The sequence below is a fragment of the Lissotriton helveticus genome, chromosome 4_2, assembly GCF_964261635.1.
Source record: "Lissotriton helveticus chromosome 4_2, aLisHel1.1, whole genome shotgun sequence".
Taxonomy (NCBI): domain Eukaryota; kingdom Metazoa; phylum Chordata; class Amphibia; order Caudata; family Salamandridae; genus Lissotriton; species Lissotriton helveticus.
Window position 1 is genome coordinate 110,300,908 of NC_136064.1, and position 25,467 is coordinate 110,326,374.

Here is a 25,467-nt window from a genome sequence, read left to right on the forward strand (position 1 = left end):
CTGCTGTCAACAACACACCTTCAAATAAAGCATTGTAAACAACACTGTTAAATTAAACATTGTAGAAACATGACAAATGCAACCATAGAAGTAACCACTACAGGGCACTGCACGTCCAGCTATAAATCAAAAGCTCCAGCCATGGGAATGCTTGTAAATGAAGGGAACTCCTAGAGTGGCCATCCTTTCTTTGACCCTGTCAACTTAGGGTCAGTACTTTTTAAAACTTTCCTTGGGGGTGGCGGGGTCTGCTGCACTCCTTCAGCCGCCCCCCCACACTCTCTCTCTTTCATTGGTGGTGGCCCTGCTGTCCTGGGGCCACCTCAAGCAGTAGAGAGACTTTGGTCAAGTGCTGACCTGCAGGGCATTATGGGGCCCTCCCTGGCAGGAGAATGAATGTTTAATGAGCGTCTGAAGCCTCCTTCCTTTTGTTGTTGCCAGAGATGGGGTCCTGGGCCCCCCTTCTCTCTACTTGTGGGGCGGGATGACACACCCCAATTCCTCTTGTGGCAGTGGCCCAGGCATTGGGTCCTTTTGTCCACAGAACGTAAACTGGCCTCAGGGTTGGGGCCCACAAGACTCCAGAGCTCTGTGGCGGGGGCCCCACACACGCCCCCTCCCAGGGCTCCTAAATCACACGTGCTCCATGTCCGCACTCCTTCTTCCCTGCATATCTCGGGTCCTATTGGGCTGATTTGTGTGATCTTGGGCTCATTGTGTTCCTGGTGATGAGCCCTAGCTGCCTGGTCCTTAGGGCAGCGCACTGTGCAGGGAGCTTGTCCCACTGGCGCCCTGAACCAGCTTTCCTCCTTTGCTTATCCTCTAGGACTTCTTTCCTCCGGGGTAAAGAGGTCCAGTTCTTCCCCCCACTGGTCTCTTGGGGCATAAGGGGACCAGCTTCCCTGGTCCTGGAGAGAGACCCAGTGTTCTTGGGGTCAACTGTAGTCAGAGTCCTTAGTCCAGGAGGTCATCAGGGGTTCATTCTTCCAGTTGTCCATGGCTGCCACTGTCCAGTCCCAGTGCCCAGCTATAACAAAAAACACTCTATCCCCCTTGTGCAAGATGCTTTAAGTGGGGGTGAAAAGTTCTAGAAGCTAGGCACCCCTGGCCAATTCTAGGGTGCCAAATCACCTCTCCGCCCCTGTCCCAACCCTCCTGCACAGCATGCTGGGAGACATCAAGATGGCGCCATCCAGGAGTCCCCGGTCACTTCTCCTCTGGGTTCTCAGTTCCACCCCTCACTGACATCACTGCCAGGCCTTTCCCACCAAAATGTCAAAGGTGAGCCCACTCCTGTGTTGGGCCCTGAGGTCGGGCTCCCTCCTTTGTTTATTGGGCCTGGGCTGTGCCAACCCTGGTACAGTGTGACTGTTAATTAACTGATGCAGCTTTTCTTGCACACTCCTTTATCTGTAGGAGCTGGCTGTTAATTGCTCCCTTTGTGTGGGGAGATCTTTGTTCCTTGTGGAGAAGCGTGGCTCAATGGTTAGAGCGGCAGACCCTGATGCAGAGGTCTAGCCCGGGACCAGGGTTCAATTCCCTGCCTCGGCGGGTCTTGAGCTAAAAAAAAAATTCCACGGACCTGATCATTCTCGCCTCGGTGCCTATTCCAATCATGGAGTCCCAATCTGCAACTCTGGGCAATAGCTTGCTTAATCTCCACAACGGCCCCCACAACGCTAAGGATGCGTGGCCTCCACCATGGGGGTGCCCAGGAGTGGACACCTCACAGGGAAAGCCAGGACGGGTACCACAGCGGTATTCGTACAAGCGCCTTGAGACCCTTGCGGGTGAGTAGTGCGCTATACAAGTATCAATTTACCTGCTGTTGGAAAGGAATGTTATTAACTTGGCCCAGCCGAGCGGCAAAAGGCCTGGGATCTGATACTGAGCTGAGCCACAGAAATATGACAATTCTGTGATGGTCCATAAGATGTTTCTTGGGACTTGCATAATCCATCTTGGTGCCTATGTTTCACCCCATTTTGTTACATTAATGGACTTTGTAGGCCCAAGGGAAGCAGAAATTAACTCTAAGGCAGATTTCTCCCTTTGTATATAATGAAGTGTCACTGCAGTCAAGACAGTAAACCACACTGACTTTCCCTGTGAGTGTCCACTGTTATTATAAGCCGTACCCCAGTTCAATATCTAACCCTGGAGAGTCTCCTCTGTGCCAGGCGACCCGTGCACAGTTACTGGGCTGCGCACAATGGTAATCTTACACGTGCAGATCGCACACATGTGCAAACATGTGTGCACATGTTTTCTTGTGTAACCAGCCAAGTGCCCCTTTCCCTTGCTGCGTCGGAGTGGCCTTATCTTAAAAAGTTGACACTGGCGGTAAACATGTACAGCCTGTTTACAGTGGCCGAGTCACCAGTTGTGAGGCTCACTCACAGTAAAAAGTCCAAAAGCAGGTGGTCCAAAAGCTAAAAACTCCGGCAAATAAAATGGGCAGAACCCATTTCGTACTTGTAGCAAACAAGGGTCCCCTGTAGTGAGGATAGTAGTAACCCCTAGGTCAGGGAAAAAGCACTGTGAAGGTATCAACCCAGGCGGTAATGAACAGGACTTGCCCACGTAATAGTGATAGGACACAACACCCCACTTCCGTAGCACAGACAGTTTTTTTATTAAACAAAATTTATAAAAAACGACAACAATAATTTTTTTTTTAAAAAGCATGTAAAAACATGCGATACAATTGAGCAGTTAAATGAAATACAATGAGAAAAATAATACACAACAATCACAATTTCATAAAAACATAATATTAATTCCTGAGTCAAACATAAATGAATATGTTGTCGACGCGCGTTTCGGCGACCAGCGCCTTCTTCAAGACAAACAAACTCTCAGGTTCTTGCAAACTGGTACATGCACACAATATGTATTGTTGGCACGACTTCTCACACTAGGGGAAAAGCTGCGGCGTTTTCAATTGATGCGTGTTAATAATTCAGCATCAGTGGTTCATAAATGCGAACAAGGTGTTCTTTATGGGTTATAAAGATCTCTTAGAAGAAAATGCTCACGTGCAAAGCTTTGCTGGCGAAGAATGTAGGGTAAATGAAAACACACTCTCCTGATTTACTTTTTAAAGAGGAATTACGTAATTGTAAGACAAATATACTTCGCCTCCACTGTTGCGAACCGGCATAATTATTAAGCTAGCTCTGGTTCACGTTGTCCGTTACTCCAGGCATATACATTTCTTTTCGGGGCTTCCTGTATACTCCGTTGTCGACCGTGACCCGGATACCATTATCGAACTAGCAAGCCTCCACACGCTGATCCGTTTTTTATTAGCAGTTCTGGCGCGTTTATCCTCGCTAGCCAGCAACGTAGGAATCGGCAGAAAAATATCCCCCAAAAGAAATGTATATGCCTGGAGTAACGGACAACGTGAACCAGAGCTATCTTATTAATTATGCCGGTTCACAACAGTGGTGGCGAAGTACATTTGTCTTACAATTACGTAATTCCTCTTTAAAAAGTAAATCAGGAGAGCGTGTTTTCATTTACCCTACATTCTTCGCCAGCAAAGCTTTGCACGTGAGCATTTTCTTCTAAGAGATCTTTATCACCCATAAAGAACACCTTGTTCGCATTTATGAACCACTGATGCTGAATTATTAACACGCATCAATTGAAAACGCTGTAGCTTTTCCCCTAGTGTGAGAAGTCGTGCCAACAATACATATTGTGTGCATGTACCAGTTTGCAAGAACCTGAGAGTTTGTTTGTCTTGAAGAAGGCGCTGGTCGCCGAAACGCGCGTCGACAACATATTTATTTATGTTTGACTCAGGAATTAATATTATGTTTTTATGAAATTGTGATTGTTGTGTATTATTTTTCTCATTGTATTTCATTTAACTGCTCAATTGTATTGCATGTTTTTACATGCTTTAAAAAAAAAAATTATTGTTATTGTGGTTTTTTATGAATTTTGTTTAATAAAAAAATTGTCTGTGCTACGGAAGTGGGGTGTTGTGTCCTATCACTATTACGTGGGCAAGTCCTGTTCATTACCGCCTGGGTTGATACCTTCACAGAACCCATTTTGTTACAGTGGGTTATATGTAATCTCCCCTATATATGTTCATGTCACTGTCTGTGTTTGTTGTTGAGGGATGTCCCTCTGTATGTTTGCTGATGAGATAGGGAAGTACTATAGCTTCCTTGGGTACATGTGTCTCTCTGCTTTTGTGGGTGGGGGGTGCGTGCCGTGGCTCTCTGTATTCTGTGCGTCACCAGTTCACCTCCATATGTTCACACTTTTACACGTTCTTCCGGGAGCCAAACCCTGGCTCCAGTACATGTCAGTAACACTTGTCTCTTCTGCAGGACCAGAAGGTGGTTTCCTGTCGCCAGGACTGGCATCAGACCAGCACCCACGTCGTGGTCACGGTGTATGCCAAGAATCCCATCCCCGAGCAGAGCAGCATCCAGACCAACCGCACTGTGGTAAGACGTATGCACGGTGGTGGGGCTGGGGTGGAGTCAGTTACATTTCAGGCACACATCTGAAAGACCAGTGAGACGGGAGTATAGTCCATCACAAGGTGGACACAATTCAATTCAAAATACTTTATTCGGTTTATGAAAAAACCATAAAAGTAAACATGTCAGAAAAGGGAAAAACATTCAAAATACAATATAAGTTGACCATCAGAAACGATACATTAGCTGCTGGAAAAGAGAAAAGGGAAAAAAAATTAAAAAAAAATAAAAAATATATATATTACAAAGAATTTTTAAAACTACAGCAATTCATCTAGATTAAAAGGTCATAAGTCATTATTTAACAGTTTCCATAGTATCATCTCAAACTATTTAATTAATTTTTCCCTCAATCTCATAGCTATATTTAAAAAAGTAGCAACATTAAAAATTTCCCACGTATTGGACAACAGTTGGAGATATAGAAGCGCAGGTTTCACTTGTTTAAACCCTTTGTCCTTTAGCAGTGGTACAATAAACTTTTTCCGTATCTCCCTAAAGTACCCACAAAAGAACATGAAGTGGGCCGTGTCCATTATAGAAAAACCATCACAAGTACATAGTTTCAAGTCTATATCCTTAGTCCAGCATGTGCTCCCAAATATGAGTAAATGAATTTTGTTTAATCTAAACTTTGTTAATAGATATCTATGGTTGGCATTGTTGACAACTTTCCGATATAGTTCTAGGTCATTTTCTGATGTAACAACTAACTGATGGGTTCTCACAGATGGCTTAATCAGCTCGAAACCCTCTCTTTCCATCCCTCTGTGTAGTTTAAAGTTGGTCTTGACCCATTTTATGTCTGCTTTAACCAGTTTAGATGGTGCCTCAAAAAGGTCCGGGCGTCCCAATGAGACTGCAGTCTTTTTCACATAGCTTAACCATGGTATAGAGTCCCAATGTGCTAGTCTAAGGCAATCCATCATGATCTCATGGTTTACCTCAACCTCTGGGTTTAACCATACCGAGATCCACTTCAGGAGGGGGGCGATAGCAATTCGGTCTTCTAAATAACCCACCCCACACTCTTGGTGGACAATAAAACATGATGTCGATTGTGGGACAGAGAGAATAGACTTTAAAAATGTATCCTCTGCCACCTGTAGCTGCTTAACATTCTTAAATCCCCATAAGTCTGCGCCGTACATTGCGATGGAAATGCATTTAGCGACATAAACTTTTAACACTGCTTCTAGTGGTCTTACCCCCAATTTGCGAGAAAAGCTCAAAACTGCCGAGATGGATCTTACAAAAGCATTTCTCTTCTCAAGCAGTTGGGGAAGCCAGGTGGATTTTTCGTCAAAGACCACCCCTAGGTATGGAAATTTGGTTACCCTAGATAGCCTATTTCCATTGCAATGTAAGGTCATCAGCTTCCTTTGCCTGCCCTTTGTGCCCAAGGCCATGACATGGGATTTAGTGTAATTAACAACAAGATCCAAAGCGGACATAAACTCATAAAATGTACTTAAGAGGCTTTGTAGACCCACTGGTGTACGCGATATAAGTGCGGCATCATCCGCATATAACAGAGCGGGTAATTAAAACTTGCCTGCCTTTGGGATATCTTTACAGGCTGTTCCCAGGATGCTTGCTAATTCATTGATATATAAGGTGAATAATAATGGGGCCAGAATGCAACCTTGCCTAACCCCATTAGATATTCCTATCTCACCCGTCCTATTCCCCTTCCGGTCCTATCTCACTGTAGCAGTGAGATCCCGATGGAGGTCCGCAAGAAAGTATACTATGTTCTCGTCGATACCCATTTTAAGAAGCAGTTCCCATAGCTTGGACCTGTTTACTCGATCAAAGGCCGAGGACAGGTCCATAAAAGCTATGTACAAACTACCTGGCTTCGCTAGAGTATACTTTCCGATTAACAATTGAAGGTTAAGGCTCTGGTCAATGGTACTGTGTCCCTTTTTAAACCCGTACTGTACGGGTGCAAGGGAATTTGTATCCTCAAGCCAGTCAGATAATTTAGACAGTACCACTCTACCAAGTACCTTTACTGCAGAGTCTATAAGGGAAATTGGGCGGTAATTGCTTGGCTCTCCTCTGTTACCTTTTTTGAAAATGGGGACAATTACCGACTGCGACCAGGTTTTAGGGATCCCAGTTGTTGGGATTCTATTAAAAATATTGGTTAGAACTTTGGACCATGTCTCTATATCACACTTAAAAAGGTCTGCTGGCACACCATCAGGGCCAGGGGCCTTGTTACTAGTCATTTTATTAATGGCTTCAGCCACCTCTGCCTCGTTCACCTCTAAGGTGTAAAAATGGGTAGACCCCCTACTTCTATTGTCGCCCCCTACGGACATGTGTTCATAAACTGATTTAAAATGGGAAAACCACTTGTCCTCTTGGATACCACAATCTAAAACGTTATTACTTGAGTCTGAGAAGTAAGGTTGATTAATCACTTCCCAAAATGTTGCACTATTTTTTATGACATCTATAGAGGTCAATTCTGCCCAAGCATCTTCCCTGATCTCCCGCCTCCTCTGTTCTACTGCTCCTTTGTAAGCTTTCCTTAATAAAGCCACTCGTTTCCTATCAAGGGGCTTACATTTCAGAGCATCCTTCAGTTTACGATTACATGTTGAGCAGTTTCGGTCAAACCACCCAACAGATCCCGAATCTTTGACTTTACCATTATTTGTTAAGTCTGTCATAACCTGATGGCAAACCGTTTGATATGCATCCGCTACCTCCTTGTCCCCTGCTTCCTTATCCATACAGATACGCATCTCCTCACCTCTACTGTGGAAAAGGTTGCATGAGAAATCCTCTGGGATAACTTTGCACCATTTAATTCTCCAGGCCTGGTCTGTGGCCCGGATGTCTAGATTGACCCCACTATTTGATATCATCTCGGAACCACTAAAAACTCCATTGACTCGTAAAAAAACAGGGTTGTGGTCACTAAAGTGGGACCATTCCGGGGAGTATTCTGCAATATTGCACCCTAATGTTAAACTTGTAAAGATGTAGTCAATAGTGGACCCACAACCATTACCCTTGAAAGTTGGTATGTCAGAGTCATCCCCCATAGGCAACATCAAACCATTTTCCGCAAGGATATATTCCAATAATGTCCCCTGTTCCGTGTGCTCAAAGTGAGAATCAACTTGCCCAGGGGGGGCAAAAAGATAACTGGGCGGACATTTATCAGGACATCTATGAATGTCGAAATCCCCCAGCAAAATTACGTAACAATCATTCTCTGGCAATTCCTTGTAGTCTGTTAAGAAAGAGTGTAGCGCTGTCAGATTGCTCGTTGAGGTAGCTCTATCAAAGGAATTATAAAAATTCACAATTAACACATTATGGGCCCCTCTACAAACAATTTTAACTACCAAACAGTAGGGTGAACCTGAGTCAATCATAGTATGTTTTCCTGCTATATTAGCAGCCACTAAAGTTACCAGTCCTCCTCTTGCTCTACCACTAGAGGTGGGGACCGCGGGAAGGAAATAGGTGGTATAACCATCTAAGGTAAGTATGTTATTAATGTCCCAGGTCTCTTGAAGAGCGATGATATCGGCGGAGCCTAAAAGTTTCCGCCAAATAGGATCATCAATTTTATTTCTAAGCCCAGCAATGTTCCAAGTTCCCACCTTGGTGTATCTTCTTAATCTTGAGACATTCCTACCCTCAAGTTCGTTTACTGAGCTAGTTGTTATGGCATTGCCTGTTCCAGGGTCGTGGATAATTGAGGTTGATACCATATTAATCGTATCTTTGACCCTGCTGTCCAAACCCATATTTATCGGGGCACTAAATTAACCCTTTTTGGTTTATCCAAATCTGATGAAGTGGTCACCTCTTGTCAATCAACCCAATCTAGATCTGTCAGGCACGCATACTGATTTGCCATCGGAACATTATAGGGATTGTTCAGTGTATAAGGGACCTCAGCATGATTATGGTTATAGCCAGCAATCATGCCGTTGCCCCTACGCCTATCTGTTTGGAATCTAGGGTCTTGATTATACCTGCCTCCTCTACGCTGACCTGAATTCCACCCCTCCTCGCTAGTCCTGTGCCAACCATTAGGATTTCTTTCCCTGAGTACCTCTTGCCTCATATCTCCTTTATGATAGGTTGGATTTTTGAGCCAGCTCCATCTATTATCTTGCTGATCTTTGGGCATATAAAAAAAGGACAGGGGTCTAGCCGCGACCAAGGAGCCATTGTAGTTACGGGGACTTCTCCTACAGATATATTCTACAACATGTGGATCTTCGAAGGTCACTACTATACAGTCACCCTGTATAGTTTTCCGATTATGTCCTACCCATGGTGTTCTTTCAGCCATTAACATATTACCACAGAGATTTGGTGGTAAGGGATGGTAATTCGTGAGCCAGTAACATACCTTATTTTTAAGGGCCTGAAAAGTTTCTGATTGTGAGGGAGCCAGTTCTGTTACCCCTGTCAGTATGATCACATACGGGCAGGCATCTGGTGGAAGATGAATATTGCGCCGTGTTTGATTTATTTCAGTAGGAACAGGGTCAATCTGTGGAGCAGGAATTATGGGAGTTTTGGGATTAGCTTGGGCAGTGGATTTATTTAATGTATGGGATTGAACATGAGAACTTGCTTTACTCGTCACAGGGGTAGGTGGATTCAGAGTCTGATTCTTTGTCGTATTCCGATTTTCTATTACTATGCTCTTGGCGGCTGGCCGGGCTTTAGTGGCTACAGAGGAGACATTAGTGGCCCTATTAGCATAACTGCTATCATGGAACCTGATATCTTTATGTATATCATGTAGCACTTTTTCAATGCCATTGAGTCTGGCTTCTAGGGGTGCGAGTAAGCTTTTGATAATTTTCGTTATGGTACAACCTAATGGTTCCTCCTTCCCAACAACTTCCCCAGTAGTATCATACTGTGACCTATCGGCTATGATGCTGTCTTTGAGAATATCCACCAAGGAGTCATCCAGGATGGTGTCATCAATAATGGTCAAGGGTAAACTGACGGTATCCGGGCCATTTTGAACTGCCCCATTTATCTGACCGGTAGGCTCAGTTACACAATCTCTTACCTCTACTGAGCCGCCCGTATTATTTACATCTTCACTAGTTTGACTAGCTTGAATGGGACGAGCTTTTTTGGCTTTAGTGACACAAACAAATGATTGCTTACGTTTAGGAATTGCCCCCTCCCTCTTCCCCCTTCCTTGTTCATCTGTACACCGTGTCTGGTGGGCTACTTGAGGGATTATTTGTGCTTGCCCCGTGCTGGTCTCCGAGGGGATAGAAGACTCAGCCTGGGGATTTGGGGGCAATAGAACTGGTGAGCCTTGCTGACTACCATTCATATTATGGATATCAGCCACAGCCTGAACTAAGTTGGGTGTATGTAGGGATTTATCTGGGGTACGGGCAGCACCAATAAGGCCTAACGACGATCTCTTTGCTATTGCTAATTCATGTGACACCCTTCTTTCCATAAGTACAATGCCCTCATTAATCAAGGAATTGGTGCGCACAATGAAATCATCTAGTGTCCCAGTCAATTTTTTCCCTCCCGCAGCTGCCATGCTTCTGGTTTCACGGCACTCCATGATCCCTACCAAGACAAAAAGCAGGGGTGGCGGGAAACGTGGGCGCTGTAATAGGGGGGGATTATGTTACAATAACAACTTGATAAGTCAATGAATGAGTATAACCCCACACTAAGCTAACAACTACAACACACAAAAAGGCACTATCACAATAATTTCCAAAATCAACCTCAAATAAAAGAACCTAGGTCCAGTCCAGTCTCTACCGGCCTCGGACGGCCACAGACGGTCCCGGCCTTGTCCCGGGCTTCTCCCGGTCGCTCCCGCGCAGCGGGGATAGATAGTTAGTTTTGTATGGTCAAGGTGAGAGGGGAGGGGCCTGCAGGGAGAGCGGCCCAGGTGGTGGCAATTGGGTCTGGCGGGCGCTCCTGGGACTTGAAGTCCTGCGCCCGCCCTCGCTCGCAGCCCCGCACAACACAGACACCCCAAGAAGCTTGATAGAATCCTCGCACGAAGCGGGACCCGCGAAGCGGGTTCCGCGAGCAGTGTCCTTAAAATACCGGTGAGAGCAGGGGGTTCCTCTGCAGCACGATTTCCTCGGCGTTTACCAGCATTGGCGTTTAGCACCTCCAATGGTTTCCCAATCAGCAGGCAGAAGGAGAGGTTTCTTATCTCAGAGCGGTGGGGAGGGGCCTGCAGGGAGAGCGGCCCAGGTGGTGGCAATTGGGTCTGGCGGGCGCTCCTGGGACTTGAAGTCCTGCGCCCGCCCTCGCTCGCAGCCCCGCACAACACAGACACCCCAAGAAGCTTGATAGAATCCTCGCACGAAGCGGGACCCGCGAAGCGGGTTCCGCGAGCAGTGTCCTTAAAATACCGGTGAGAGCAGGGGGTTCCTCTGCAGCACGATTTCCTCGGCGTTTACCAGCATTGGCGTTTAGCACCTCCAATGGTTTCCCAATCAGCAGGCAGAAGGAGAGGTTTCTTATCTCAGAGCGGTGGGGAGGGGCCTGCAGGGAGAGCGGCCCAGGTGGTGGCAATTGGGTCTGGCGGGCGCTCCTGGGACTTGAAGTCCTGCGCCCGCCCTCGCTCGCAGCCCCGCACAACACAGACACCCCAAGAAGCTTGATAGAATCCTCGCACGAAGCGGGACCCGCGAAGCGGGTTCCGCGAGCAGTGTCCTTAAAATACCGGTGAGAGCAGGGGGTTCCTCTGCAGCACGATTTCCTCGGCGTTTACCAGCGTTGGCGTTTAGCACCTCCAAAGGTGGACACATCTTTCTGAAACCTGCATCCACAGCCTTTCAGTCAGTTATGTTGAACAAGATGAAGGCTTTCCTCTGGGACTAGGGCAGTCTTGGTTGGGGACGTGCACAAAGGGTCTGCTTAGGATGGTGCATTCAGCTCAGGGAATTGCAGCTTAATTTCATAGGGTCCGATTCACAGAACTAATCTGAGGCAAAATTCTAAAATTACTACTTTTGGTATTCACAGAAGGCATTTAGTAGTAGTAAAGTTAAGATTTTATCTTAAAGTAGGATTTTGTCTTGTTAGGATTTTGTCTTAAAGCCCAAATGTAAGACAAACTTAAGTTTAACTCAAGTTTAATTTAAGACAAAATCCTAAATTAAGACAAAATCCTAACTTAAGACAAAATCCTAACTTTACAACTACTAAATGTCTTCTGTGAATACCAAAAGTAGTACGTTTAGGATTTTGTCTCAGATTAGTTCTGCGAATCTGCCCCATAGATGTTAAGTGTCACTGAGAGGTGGGATTACTCTGCCTTTATTTCCCAGAAGAAACATTTATATACATATTTGGATGATGCAGGAAGTCACTGTGTCCCTGGTTTCCTTTCCAAGGAAAAGTTCTTTTGCAATAATTGTGCACTCTTCACTAATAACCTGAGTACAGATTTGAAGGAGGAAGTGCGTATGTATATATAGATGTGTCTGCGAGGTTTCTCTAGTGTGAATATAGGCTCAAGGCAGTTGAGCACGGTACATGGTCAAAGACAAGTATAAAGTCAACAAGTGATGGTAGAGGGAGCTGGTTAGTAGGCAGGTGATGCAGTGTGACGTAGTGTACTTTAGAGAGGTGAGTCTTCAACTCTTTTCTAAGTTGGAGTAGCGCCGGGTGGTCCCGATGGGTTAGGAGCTGTTATTGTTCCAGATCGTGGGCACATGGATGGAAACGTATGTATGTATGTATGTATGTATAGATATTTTTGTATAGCGCTTGCTGTCACCCAACGGGCATCCTGTGGTCTTGTTTACATTTGTCAGTCTGCAGTCTGATGTTGTCCTGGTTGAGGGCGTGCCGAGAGCCACCAGCGATGGTTGCGTGTCTGCAAGAAGGGCGGGGCTGCTGGTCGTGATTGCTTTGTAAATGATGCATCTGGTTTTGTTGTCCTGGTTGAGGGCGTGCCGGGAACCACCAGCGATGGTTGCTTGTCTGCAAGAAGGGCGGGGCTGCTGGCCGTGATTGCTTTGTAAATGATGCATCTGGTTTTGTTGTCCTGGTTGAGGGCGTGCCGAGAGCCACCAGCGATGGTTGCTTGTCTGCAAGAAGGGCGGGGCTGCTGGTCGTGATTGCTTTGTAAATGATGCATCTGGTTTTGTTGTCCTGGTTGAGGGCGTGCCGAGAGCCACCAGCGATGCTGAGCTTGTCTGCAAGAAGGGTGGGGCTGCTGGTCGTGATGGCTTTGTAAATGCTGCATCTGGTTTTGTTGTCCTGGTTGAGGGTGTGCCGAGAGCCACCAGCGATGGTTGCGTGTCTGCAAGAAGGGCGGGGCTGCTGGTCGTGATTGCTTTGTAAATGATGCATCTGGTTTTGTTGTCCTGGTTGAGTGCGTGCCGGGAACCACCAGCGATGGTTGCGTGTCTGCAAGAAGGGCGGGGCTGCTGGTCGTGATTGCTTTGTAAATGATGCATCTGGTTTTGTTGTCCTGGTTGAGGGCGTGCCGGGAACCACCAGCGATGGTTGCTTGTCTGCAAGAAGGGCGGGGCTGCTGGCCGTGATTGCTTTGTAAATGATGCATCTGGTTTTGTTGTCCTGGTTGAGGGCGTGCCGGGAACCACCAGCGATGGTTGCTTGTCTGCAAGAAGGGCGGGGCTGCTGGCCGTGATTGCTTTGTAAATGATGCATCTGGTTTTGTTGTCCTGGTTGAGGGCGTGCCGAGAGCCACCAGCGATGGTTGCTTGTCTGCAAGAAGGGCGGGGCTGCTGGTCGTGATTGCTTTGTAAATGATGCATCTGGTTTTGTTGTCCTGGTTGAGGGCGTGCCGGGAACCACCAGCGATGGTTGCTTGTCTGCAAGAAGGGCGGGGCTGCTGGCCGTGATTGCTTTGTAAATGATGCATCTGGTTTTGTTGTCCTGGTTGAGGGCGTGCCGAGAGCCACCAGCGATGGTTGCTTGTCTGCAAGAAGGGCGGGGCTGCTGGTCGTGATTGCTTTGTAAATGATGCATCTGGTTTTGTTGTCCTGGTTGAGGGCGTGCCGGGAACCACCAGCGATGGTTGCTTGTCTGCAAGAAGGGCGGGGCTGCTGGCCGTGATTGCTTTGTAAATGATGCATCTGGTTTTGTTGTCCTGGTTGAGGGCGTGCCGAGAACCACCAGCGATGGTTGCTTGTCTGCAAGAAGGGCGGGGCTGCTGGTCTTGATTGCTTTGTGAATGATGCATCTGGTTTTGTTGTCCTGGTTGAGGGCGTGCCGAGAGCCACCAGCGATGCTGAGCTTGTCTGCAAGAAGGGTGGGGCTGCTGGTCGTGATGGCTTTGTAAATGATGCATCTGGTTTTGGAGACGGTGCAGAGGGAGCCGGGGATCAATGCAGTTCCATGAGGATGGGGGTGATGGGCGCACATTCATTCTGGCCCTGGATGAGACACACTGCAGCGTGTGGGATGCCCATGAGGGATGCCAGTGTGGAGTCCGGGAGGCCATAGAGTAGGAATTTACCACAATCTAGATGCGAATGTTCGGGGACTTGACCAGCAGTTCAGAAGCCGCTTCTTGGAAGAAACTGTTTCTCTTTCTTTAAAAGAGAAAGCTGGAACCAGGTCATGTGTTTTTTGGCAGTGTGTTCCTTGAGGGTGTTACTGACGTCCAGGGTGGAGCCAGGTGGCGTGGCATTGGGTGAAAGTTGGGGTTCAAAGCCATCAAGGTTCATGCCATGCTTGTGTTGGTGGGGGCCCTGGACACCCACGACAAGGGCGATGGACCGGGTCAAAGGACTCCAGGTTTGCTGGAGCATTCTGGGATGCTGCAGCTGCTCCCCTCGGGGTGTGCATTAGTAGCAAGTGTCCTGGGAGTGCGAAGGGACTGGGTTTGCGCGGTATCGGTGAGAACGAATAACTCACTATAGTAACTCAGCGTCACCCTTCAGTGGGCCTACAGCCATCCCTTCTGTGGTTGTGTGCACACCGACCAGCTCTGTGGGATGGATGTGTGCACAAGACTCCTCTGTAGCACCGAGCCACGTACTCTGGTTCAGCTACACTGAGGAAGGACCCCCCCACCCCACCAGGGGTGTGAAGGCAGGGGGGCTGAGGGATGAGATCACTGCAGTGAGGGACTTATTCTGTCCCTCAGGGCAGTGTGTCCATCGGTGGGGCTCGGCCCCCCAGGGGTGTGAAGGCAGGGGGGCTGAGGGATGAGATCACTGCAGTGAGGGACTTATTCTGTCCCTCAGGGCAGTGTGTCCATCGGTGGGGCTCGGCCCCCCAGGGGTGTGAAGGCAGGGGGGCTGAGGGATGAGATCACTGCAGTGAGGGTCTTATTCTGTCCCACAGGGCAGTGTGTCCATCCTTGGGGCTCTGCAGTCAGATACTGGACCCCCAGGGTTGTGAAAGCAGAGGGGCCAGAGGTAAGAGACTTCTGCAGAGAGAGACTCATCCTTCTTTCAGAACAGGGTCATCAAGTGTAGGACTCTGTAGCCCGTTACTAGACCCCCCCCCCCCCACCTCCCCAACCCCCATAGGTGTGAAGGGAGCAGAGACCCAATGAAGGATAGTTTGGTTGACCCTTGTAGGGGGCTCTGTGATCCAATTTTGGGAGAGCATATTTTAAATCCCTGTTTTCCAGAGCTATGCCAACACCTGTTTGAGAGTGAGTTCTCTGACCCCAGGGAGCTCACATTGGAGGCTGACCCTTTGGTGGATTCCAGAGGGTCTGAAGCAGCATTGGGGGGTGATTCCAACAAGAGTGGCTCAGGTAACTTCCAGTCCTGTGTGATGGAAGAGGTTCAGTGTAGCCCAGCTAGGTCTCAGTGTAGTGGGAGGGGTGTAGGGGCTTGCGTCCTGTCTCAGAGGAGGGGGAGTGAGTGTGGGTTCTGTCCCAAGGTACCCGAAACCCAGTCTCGGGGCCTGGATGGTTTCTTATGGGAACATCAGGTCAGGGCCTAGGCTGTACTTGTAGGCCATTTGAGGAGGATCTTCCAGTGGCTAGAGAACGTGGGGACTCTGTAAGCAGAGCTCCAGTAGTTCTGGTGTCTGGCAGTGCCACTCCAGTTGGGAGGGTGCAGAAGTCCAGGTGGAGGGGTGAAAGGGGGAAAGAGTCCCCAGTGGAAGAACCAATGGGTCAGAGGCCAGCCAGAAGGGCTGCGTCCCCAGGGAATGACCATGGTGACACCACTTCTGTCCTGGGGGATCTCCGCGCACTGTCAGATGGACAGGGGACGGGAGATCTGCGCCAGGCAGACCGTCACGGTATACAAATATCGAGTTTTTAATATCGAGTTACATTAATATCGATGTTAAAAATATAAAATGGACACTATTGAATGGACACAATATAGACTACAAAAATATCGAATAGAATAGCATTAATATCGAATCAAAAATTGAGAATGGACACAATATCGAATGGACAGAATATAGACAACAAAAATATCGAATGGACAGAATATAGACAACAAAAATATAGAATGGACAGAATATAGACAACAAAAATATCGAATTTGAGGTATGTAAGTTAATATTAATTTTTTAAAGTATTTTTTATGTTAGTATATGTGTGAAAAGTGTATATTTATTTGATAATTTATTTTAATTAATTAAGTTTATGGTATTTAATTTTTGCGTAATATAATTCTGTAGCGGGTTGTGGGTTTATAGGGGAATAGGGTGGGAAGTAATTTAATTATAATTAATTAAGTATGTTAATTTATGTATTGGTATTTATTTTGAATTAATTGTTAATTAATAATTAATTGGTAATTAATTAAAATATAATTGGTAATTATTTTAATTAATTGATTAATTGATAATTATGTTAATTTTATTAATGTATTTTCTGTATCGGGTTGTGGGCTTATAGGGGAATAGGGTGGGAAGTAATTTAAATATAATTATTTAAATTTTAAATGTATTTATTGGTCTTTATTTTGAATTCATTGATATTTAAATTTTTAATTGGTAATTAATAGTTAATATTAATTCATTGATTAATTGATAATTATGTAAATGTTATTAATGTATTTTCTGTAGTGGGTTGTGGGTTTATAGGGGAATAGGGTGGGAAGTAATTTAATTAAAATTAATTACATTTTTAAATTTATTTATTGGTATTTATTTGGAATTCATTGATATTTTAATTTTTAATTTGTTATTAATTAAAATATAAATTGTAATTAATTTTAATTAATAGTTTAATTGATAATTATGTTAATTTTATTAATTTATTTTTTGTAGCGGGTTGTGGGTTTATAGGGGAATAGGGTGGGAAGTAATTTAATTGTAAATAATTAAATATTGTTATTTATTTATTGGTTTTGTTTTGTTGTAATTTTTAATAATGTTTTAATTGTTAATTAATTATTTGTTAATTGGTAAATAATTTGTATTAATAGGTAATTATTTGCATAATTATTTTTTTGTATTTTTAATTTATTAATTATTATATCATATAAACATTTTAATTACTTTTAATTAATTTGTATTTGGTATTAATATGTAATTTATTTTTATTCATATATGAAGTATTTACTTTCCTTACTGTTGCACTCTCTGGAGTGTGAATAGTAATTTTTACCCCTACGCTATCCAACGCTTTCCCTACTGTTGCACTCACTGGAGTGGGAATAGTAATTTTTACCCCTACGCTATCCAATGCTTTCCCTACTGTTGCACTCTTTGGAGTGGGAATAGTAACTTTTACCCCTACGCTATCCAACACTTTCCCTACTGTTGCACTCTCTGGGATGGGAATAGTCATTTTTACCCCTACGCTATCCGACGCTTTCTCTACTGTTGCACTCTTTGGAGTGGGAATAGTAATTTTAACTCTCCCGCTATCCAACGCTTTCCCTACTGTTGCACTCTCTGGAGTTGGAATAATAATTTTAATCCCTAGCGCTATCTAACGTTTTCTCTACTTTTGCACTCACTGGAGTGGGAATAGTAATTTTTACTCCTACACTATCCAACACTTTCCCTACTGTTGCACTCTTTGGAGTGGGAATACTAATTTTTACCTCTACGCTATCCAACGTATTCCCTACTGTTGCACTCAGTGGAGTGGGAATAGTAATTTTTACCCATATGCTATCCAACACTTTCACTACTGTTGCACTCTCTGGAGTGGGAATAGTAATTTTAACTTTCCCGCTATAAAACGCTTTCCCTACTGTTGCACTCACTGGAGTGGGAATAGTAATTTTTACCCCTACGCTATCCAACGCTTTCCCTACTGTTGCAATCTGTGGAGTGGGAATAGTAATTTTTACCCCTACGCTATCCAACACTTTCCCTACTGTTGCACTCTCTGGAGTGGGAATAGTAATTCTTACCCTTACGCTATCCAACGCTTTCTCTACTGTTGCACTCTCTGGAGTGGGAATAGTAATTTTTACTCCTATGCTATCCAACGCTTTCTCTACTGTTGCACTCTCTGGAGTGGGAATAGTCATTTTTACCCCTATGCTATCCAACGCTTTCCCTACTGTTGCAATATGTGGAGTGGGAATAGTAATTTTTACCCCTACGCTATCCAACACTTTCCCTACTGTTGCACTCTCTGGAGTGGGAATAGTAATTTTTACTCCTATGCTATACAACGCTTTCTCTACTGTTGCACTCTCTGGAGTGGGAATAGTAATTTTTACCCCTACGCTATCCAACGCTTTCCCTACTGTTGCACTCCCTGGAGTTGGAATAGGAATTTTTTTACCCCTACGCTATGCAACGCTTTCCCTACTGTTGCACTCTTTGGAGTGGGAATAGTAAATGTTACCCTGCCGCTATCCAACATTTTCCCTACTGTTGCACTCTCTGGAGTTGGAATAGTAATTTTTACCCCTACGCTATCCAACGTTTTCCCTACTGTTGCACTCTCTGGAGTGGGAATAGTAATTTTTACCCCTTCGCTATCCAACGCTTTCCCTACTGTTGCAATCTGTGGAGTGGGAATAGTAATTTTTACCCCTACGCTATCCAACGCTTTCTCTACTGTTGCACTCTCTGGAGTGGGAATAGTAATTTTTACCCCTACGCTATCCAACGCTTTCTCTACTGTTGCACTCTCTGGAGTGGGAATAGTAATTTTTACCCCTACACTATCCAACGCTTTCCCTACTGTTGCACTCCCTGGAGTTGGAATAGTAATTTTTACCCCTACGCTATCCAACGCTTTCCCTACTGTTGCACTCACTGGAGTGGTTATAGTAAATTTGACCCTTTCCGCTATTCTACGGTAAAAATATTGTACATTTTTTATTAATATTACTTTTATATATATATGTATTAACAAATCAATTTGTATTATTATTTTTTACTTACATTAATTATTTATTAATGTTAAGGTTATTTAAGTATTTTAAGTATGTTTAAGTTAATTATATTTATTATTTCATTAATTTTTAATTAATTTAAAGCATTTTAAAAAAATCGATATTTTGACTAACTATATTTTTACATCGATATTTTTGATTCGATCTTTTTGTACTCCCCTGTTTGGAGATAGGAGGTCGATATTTTGGTATTCTATATTTTTACCTCGATATTTTTGTAACTCGATATTCTTGACCTCGATATTGTTTCAGTGATGCGACTGTCACACAACACAGGAAGTATGTGTAACCCTCAGGGGGGGCATGCGTGCTCCCAAGGAAGTCCTGGTGCGCCAGGCAATTGTTCAACTGCAGGGTTGGGTCCCTGGGTTGGGAAGCCAGGTTCAGAGGCTGTCTACTCTACCACCACAATGCTGGCTCCGCCCCCTGGGGAGCGACTGATGACTCTGCCCGACACCTGGTCCAGGAAGAGGGAAGACTGTCAACAAAGTGCTCCTGACTGTACTTGTCATCACAATGCTGGCTCCACCTTCTGCGGAGCGTCTGCTGTCCCTGCCCCACACTCTGAAAGAAGAAACCAGAGCCTGGAAAACAAAGTGCTCAGAGACTGACTGGATTAGGCAAAGACCCCCCTGGCCTGCAAGAACAAACGTAATGTCCTATAAAAGTAGGAGCCCTGCTCCTAAGAAATCAGATCCTGTTTACGCCAAGAAGAAACTCTGCCCGAAGAGAAGGACCTGGAAAAGCTGCATGGAGGACTACTGTCTCTAATCCTGAGAGACTGGCCTGTGGTGGGTGCCTTGCTGCATGAAGGAGAGAAGACTGAGAAAGACTTTTTATTTCAACTTGTGCCTCTGCTGTGAACAATCTCCAAGGGCTTGTGTGTGAGCCTGCCCCCTGAACTGCGCCCCAGGAACATTGGGCGCTACCCCCCTCCCTGAAGGAGGAACTGCTGATGGGGTTGCCTGTCCTGCAGTGCCCACAAAGAGAATCTGAGTGTGCTGTGCAAGCGCGCACCCTGAAGAATCTGTGCACCCTTGGTCCTGCCGAGCAAAGTGACCTGTGACCTGGCCAAGAGCTGCAGCCGCACAGTAAAGTCCAGCCCCGCCTGGTCCGAGCACCGTATCTGCCGCCCAAAGTCGAGCCGTAGCCCACACAGCAAGAAAGGACCTGTCCGCTCCAAGCACCGCGACCCTGTGGCCCCCGAGCCAGAGAGCGCACCGTAAGGAGGGACGTCTGCCTGGTTCGCTTCCCCACTGTGAGCCTGCTGAAGTGCGCCCCGCCGCACTGAGAATCGCTGTCAGTCCCGACACCCCTTCAGGACCCCAGGACTCTGCACTCATGAACCTGTGTCCCCCGGAGCACCGCCAACCAATGGAGAAGCGACCCCGTGGCCTCCCCGCCACCCCGCCCTCCAGGAAAGCACCGCAACATCGGACCTCAGCCGAGAGCCATCCTCCCCTACGACACCCATGGTACTGTAAATCGGAGCGCGGTACGAGTCGCACTCTATCCTCACGACTCGCACCACCCATGTGCATTAAGGCCCCTGGTACGCCTCGAACTGTGTGTTGTGTGAGTCTCACCTTGCACCGCCTGTGTTAACTGAGGCCCCTGGGACGCCTCAAACTGTACGCTGTGTCCCGCCGTCCATCTTGAAACGTCTGTGCCCCTACGCCTGAAGGTACGAGTCGCACAAGTTGCGTACGACTCGTACTCCCTTGTCCGGATCAGCCGCAGTGTACGCGTCTCACGGGGAATGCGTGACACTTGTGAGCTTCTTTTGCCGGTGATCATACGAGGCGTAGAAGAGCGCTACGAAGCGCTCAGACGGTCGCCAACGGCGCGACAACAATGGGAACATTGTGTACAGTGCTGTAAAGCCAATTTGAGAACCTTATACCCCGTTTATTAAGTATTGGATAGTGCCTGAAGCATAGTGGAGTTGTGTGAAGAGGTACTTACTCGTTTTTAAGACTGAACATTGAATAGTAAGGACTGTGGCATCCTAAAAGTAACTGGAATCGTTTTAAAGTACAAAGACTGTATTTACAAAGACTGCTGAAGAGTATATATATAATGCCTATATTTTTACAAAACTACAGTCTTGTGTCTCTGTGTGGTGGGTGGGTGATCATTGTGGGGGCTACTTCAAATGCCTAACCATATGTGCTCCAGAGATTAGCCTTGACTGCTTGCGAAACACTACCTAGAGGGTGAGCAGGGGTTATTTCCTGAGAGTAATCCTTTGCCCTGACTTAGAGGAGAGGGTCCCTGCTTGTCGCAAGTACATACCTGCGCCAACCAGAGACCCCCAAATTCTAACAATAGGGGGGTGCTGGACGTGCATGTGGTGTGCAGGGAAATGTTTATTGACCCATGCCTGACCCCCCCTCCTGTCCTCTCTCTCCACAGCTCGACATCCACATACCCTTTGAGGGAAACAAAGTCTTCCACAAGGAGCTGGACCTCTGGGGGGTAAGTGTGTGCTTGGGTGTGTGTGTGTTTATTTACAGGTTGTTCTTCAGACCCCCGTCTTTAGCCCTTTACATGTCAGTTCAACCACCACCAGAGCCAGGCTCCAGCCCCCTCAGTGTCCACCCCACGGGTGTGTGTTTCCAGCCCCCCCTCAAAGTCCACCCCAGGGGTGTGTGTTTCAAGCCTCCCCCTCAGAGTCCACCCCAGGGGTATGTGTGTCCAGCCCCCTCTCAGTGTCCACCCCAGGGGTGTGTGTGTCCAGCCTCTCTAAGGGTCCACCCCAGGGGTGTGTGTTTCCAGCCTCCCTCGGAGCCCACCCCAGGGGTGTGTGTTTCAAGCCTCCCCCTCAGAGTCCACCCCAGGGGTGTGTGTTTCCAGCCCCCCCTCAGAGTCCAACCCAGGGGTGTGTGTTTCAAGCCTCCCCCTCAGAGTCCACCCCAGGGGTGTGTGTTTCCAGCCTCCCTCAGAGCCCACCCCAGGGGTGTGTGTGTCCAGCCCCCCCTCAGAGTCCACCCCAGGGGTGTGTGTTTCAAGCCTCCCCCTCAGAGTCCACCCCAGGGGTGTGTGTGTCCAGCCCCCCCTCAGAGTCCAACCCAGGGGTGTGTGTGTCCAGCCCCCCCTCAGAGTCCAACCCAGGGGTGTGTGTTTCCAGCCCCGCCTCAGAGTCCACCCCAGGGGTGTGTGTTTCCAGCCCCCTCAGTGTCCACCCCAGGGGTGTGTGTTTCCAGCCCCCCCCTCAGAGTCCACCCCAGGGGTGTGTGTTTCCAGCCCCCTCAGTGTCCACCCCAGGGGTGTGTGTTTCCAGCCCCCCCCTCAGAGTCCTCCCCAGGGGCGTGTGTTTCCAGCCCCCCTAAGGGTCCACCCCAGGGATGTGTGTTTCCAGCCCCCTCAGTGTCCACCCCAGGGGTGTGTGTGTCCAGCCCCCCTCAGAGTCCACCCCAGGGGCGTGTGTTTCCAGCCCCCCCTCAGAGCCCACCCCAGGGGGTGTGTGTTTCCAGACCCCCTCAGAGCCCACCCCAGGGGTGTGTGTTTCCAGACCCCCTCAGAGCCCACCCCAGGGGTGTGTGTTTCCAGCCCCCCTCAGAGCCCACCCCAGGGGTGTGTGTTTCCAGCCCCCTTCAGAGTCCACCCCAGGGGCGTGTGTTTCCAGCCCCCCTCAGAGTCCACCCCAGGGGTGTGTGTTTCCAGACCCCCTCAGAGCCCACCCCAGGGGTGTGTGTTTCCAGACCCCCTCAGAGCCCACCCCAGGGGTGTGTGTTTCCATCCCCCTCATTTTGGTTATTGGATTTAAAAGAAAATACACCAGTAAAGAATGATTTTTGAAAATTACCATCCAGTATGAGGAATGAATTTTGATAATTAATAAAAAGGAGGAGGTACGTCTCACATAAAAGCAGTGCATACAAAGTTAGGTATAAAAGGTTCAATACCTTGAGAACAGCCTTCCTCAAAACTGATCTAAGGCATTTTTGTCCAGGAAGAGACCCTCTGAACATTTTTAGAAACCTTAGTTCTCCATTATGGCAGCTGCAATGTATGCCTAGGACCCAGGGAGCGGAGGGGTGGGTTTCCTTCCAAACCCAAGATGGCCGCAAACAAACCCAAGATGGCCGCAAACAAACCCAAGATGGCTGCAAACAAACCCAAGATGGCTGCAAACCCAAGATGGCTTCTCGCTTACACTGGGCCTCTGGTTAGAAAGAGGTTGTGTTAGTGAAGGGCTCTGGCACGAGGTCTCTCATTGTGTCCCGTGCCCTGCTTTGTACACCTTACGCCTGGTTGTGCAAGAGATGAATCTCTAGTGAGCCCTTTCCCTGCTCAGGGCTTGAGTGGGAAGGCGGGGTGCGTGACAGTCCTGTGGTTCTGGTGTCACTGTGATCTGTGTTTGGTATACTTTTTGTCCCAGGTGGGATACTGCTGGAAAGTTGACTGTCCTTTCTCTGTGTCTGCAGGTGATCGATATTGATCAGAGCTTTGTCAACATGGTGCCGTCCAAGGTGGAGATCACGCTGAGGAAGGCCGACCCCGTGACGTGGGGCCGGCTGGAGCACCCCCAGAGCCGCTCAGCACGCGCGGGCCCTACCGCGGTGTCGGAGGAAGGCTTCGTGGACCCCACGACGACGCTGGATCCACCACGCGAGGAGTGGGAAGACTCTGACGACAGCCTGAGCTGGTCGGAGGATGAGGAGGAGGAAGGCAGTAGGAAGGCAGACTGGGGCAGCACTGAGCAGTGAACGGGGCAACATGGCGGAGGTGGAAGCGACCGACCCACTGCCTTCGGAGTGGGCATATAAGAGACTAAAAGAGGGGCGTGGCTGGAAGAGCTCATTCTTTCAATCAGCAGGGGTGAAGGGGGTGTGTGTATGTGTGTGTGTGTGCATGTGTGCTAAAGGCAGACCATTGATCATCTCAGGATACCTGCCTAGTTTCATTATCTAGCAATCTCAGGGGTGTAATTCCCCATTTCCTATGCAAGAGGGCTGTGGCTGGTGCTCCCACCTCCACTGAGGAACAATTCATGGAAAGAGCAGCTGTTGGTTAGTGGGTAAGGAGCCTCTGTGCAGCCAAGAGACTGGGCATCAAATCACAGCTTCACTTCTTCTTCAAAATGGTGTGATCCTGGACAAAACCACTGTCTACCAATGCTTCACTTCTCTTCTCTGTCATTGCTGGTAGTGCCTAGAAGCAAAGACCAGTATTGAAACTTAAATAAAAAACCTTCATGTTTACTGTAGAGAGCCGAGTATTCATTGGAGCTGATTCTCCCACCATCTTGCCAACCTAGCTCCTAGCCTGGTAAGCAACGTTTCTCTAAGGCAGCCACTCCTACCCCCCTCGTTGAGCAAACCAAGATGGAAGGCACCTTCTGACAATGTGACTTGAGAATCAGCCATTGCAGCACAGCACTTGAATCAACAAACCATCCTGTAAAGCTCCCAGAGCCATTTAGTAAAATTACAAAAGAGGTTGTGAATAAAAGAAGGGCAATAGGACAAAAATTGAATTAGTCACTGCAACGATATGTAGTTTAAAAGTAACAGGTCCATTCTACACTACACCTGCCTGGACGGATGTATGACATTACAACGCATGCTTTTACATCGCATGCTTTTACAACGCGGTTTTTACAACGCATACCATTACAATGCATAGTGCTTTGGGGCGCTGGATAGTGAATAGTTTAATTTACTATTCTAACTCCAGTCCCCGTGGATAGTAGGGAAGGTGTTGGATAGTACATTAAACCTATTCCCTATCCTAGAGCGCCCCCCAGCGCAATGCATTGTAATGGTTTGCGTTGTAAAAGTTGCGTCGTAAAGGCACTGCGTGGTAAAAGTTGCGTTGTAAAGGATGTTTCCCGCCCGGACAGACGGCGGACGTCCATGTGCATTACTCACACGTGGCTGCTGGAGGCTTCGCCACACTTCAAGAGCCCAGCAGGACTCCCAGCTCCAGGCCGTCTCCTGCCTTCAGTCTGGCCGGAGGGTGGTGAGAGGAAGTCGGGATTTTCTTTTTTTATGGAGTTTTATATAGCGCGAACTTGACCCCGAAGGTATCGGGTATCAGAGCGCTTTACACGAGCACCAGTTGCGTTACATGAGGACACACATTCAATTTTGTTAGGCACGGGGAGGTTAAGGGACAGATGTACGACCTGCAAAATAGCGCCTCGCAAATTGCGACTCACAATTTACGAGGCGCTATTTGGCATGTACAACAGTGTGTTTAGCACTGTTTGCGATTCCCAATGGGGTTACAAATTGCATGGCTCATGAATATTAATGAGCCTCTCGCAATTTGCGAGCCCATTGAGAATAACAGTCCCTCCCAAGGATGGTGGCCCGCTGGGCTCAGCAGACCCCCATGTCTGGGACTGCTTTAAAATAAAGCCGCTTTTTATTTTTATTTTTTTTAAATGCAGCCCTTTTTCCTTAAAGGAAAACGGGCTGCATTTTTCTAAAAACATGAAACTATTTGGTTTCATTTTTTAAGGACAGGTAGTGGTCCCTGGGGGGTTGTCCCTGGTGTGTGTCACCGTGGAAGTCCCTGGGGGTTCCAGCCTTATTCTGGGTCTAATTTAGATCTTGGCGGACGGGTGACTCCATCACAGCGGTGACGAAGACCCTGTCTGTGGAAGTATCAATGCCATTAGATCCTAAGGGATT

General features: G+C 47.2%; 1 protein-coding gene across 1 annotated transcript in view; it reads left to right on the top strand.

Annotated features, from left to right (window-relative positions):
* The window catches only part of ITGB1BP2 (integrin subunit beta 1 binding protein 2), a 121,041-nt gene extending 97,011 nt beyond the window's left edge, over positions 1 to 24,030 (top strand). The window contains exons 9-11 of the mRNA XM_078640233.1: positions 4,353 to 4,472; positions 21,239 to 21,301; positions 23,254 to 24,030. Coding sequence (XP_078496359.1) covers positions 4,353 to 4,472; positions 21,239 to 21,301; positions 23,254 to 23,535 — 465 coding nt within the window. The 3' untranslated portion in view covers positions 23,536 to 24,030. The remainder of the gene's footprint in view (positions 1 to 4,352; positions 4,473 to 21,238; positions 21,302 to 23,253) is intronic.
* The last annotated feature ends 1,437 nt before the right edge of the window (positions 24,031 to 25,467 follow it).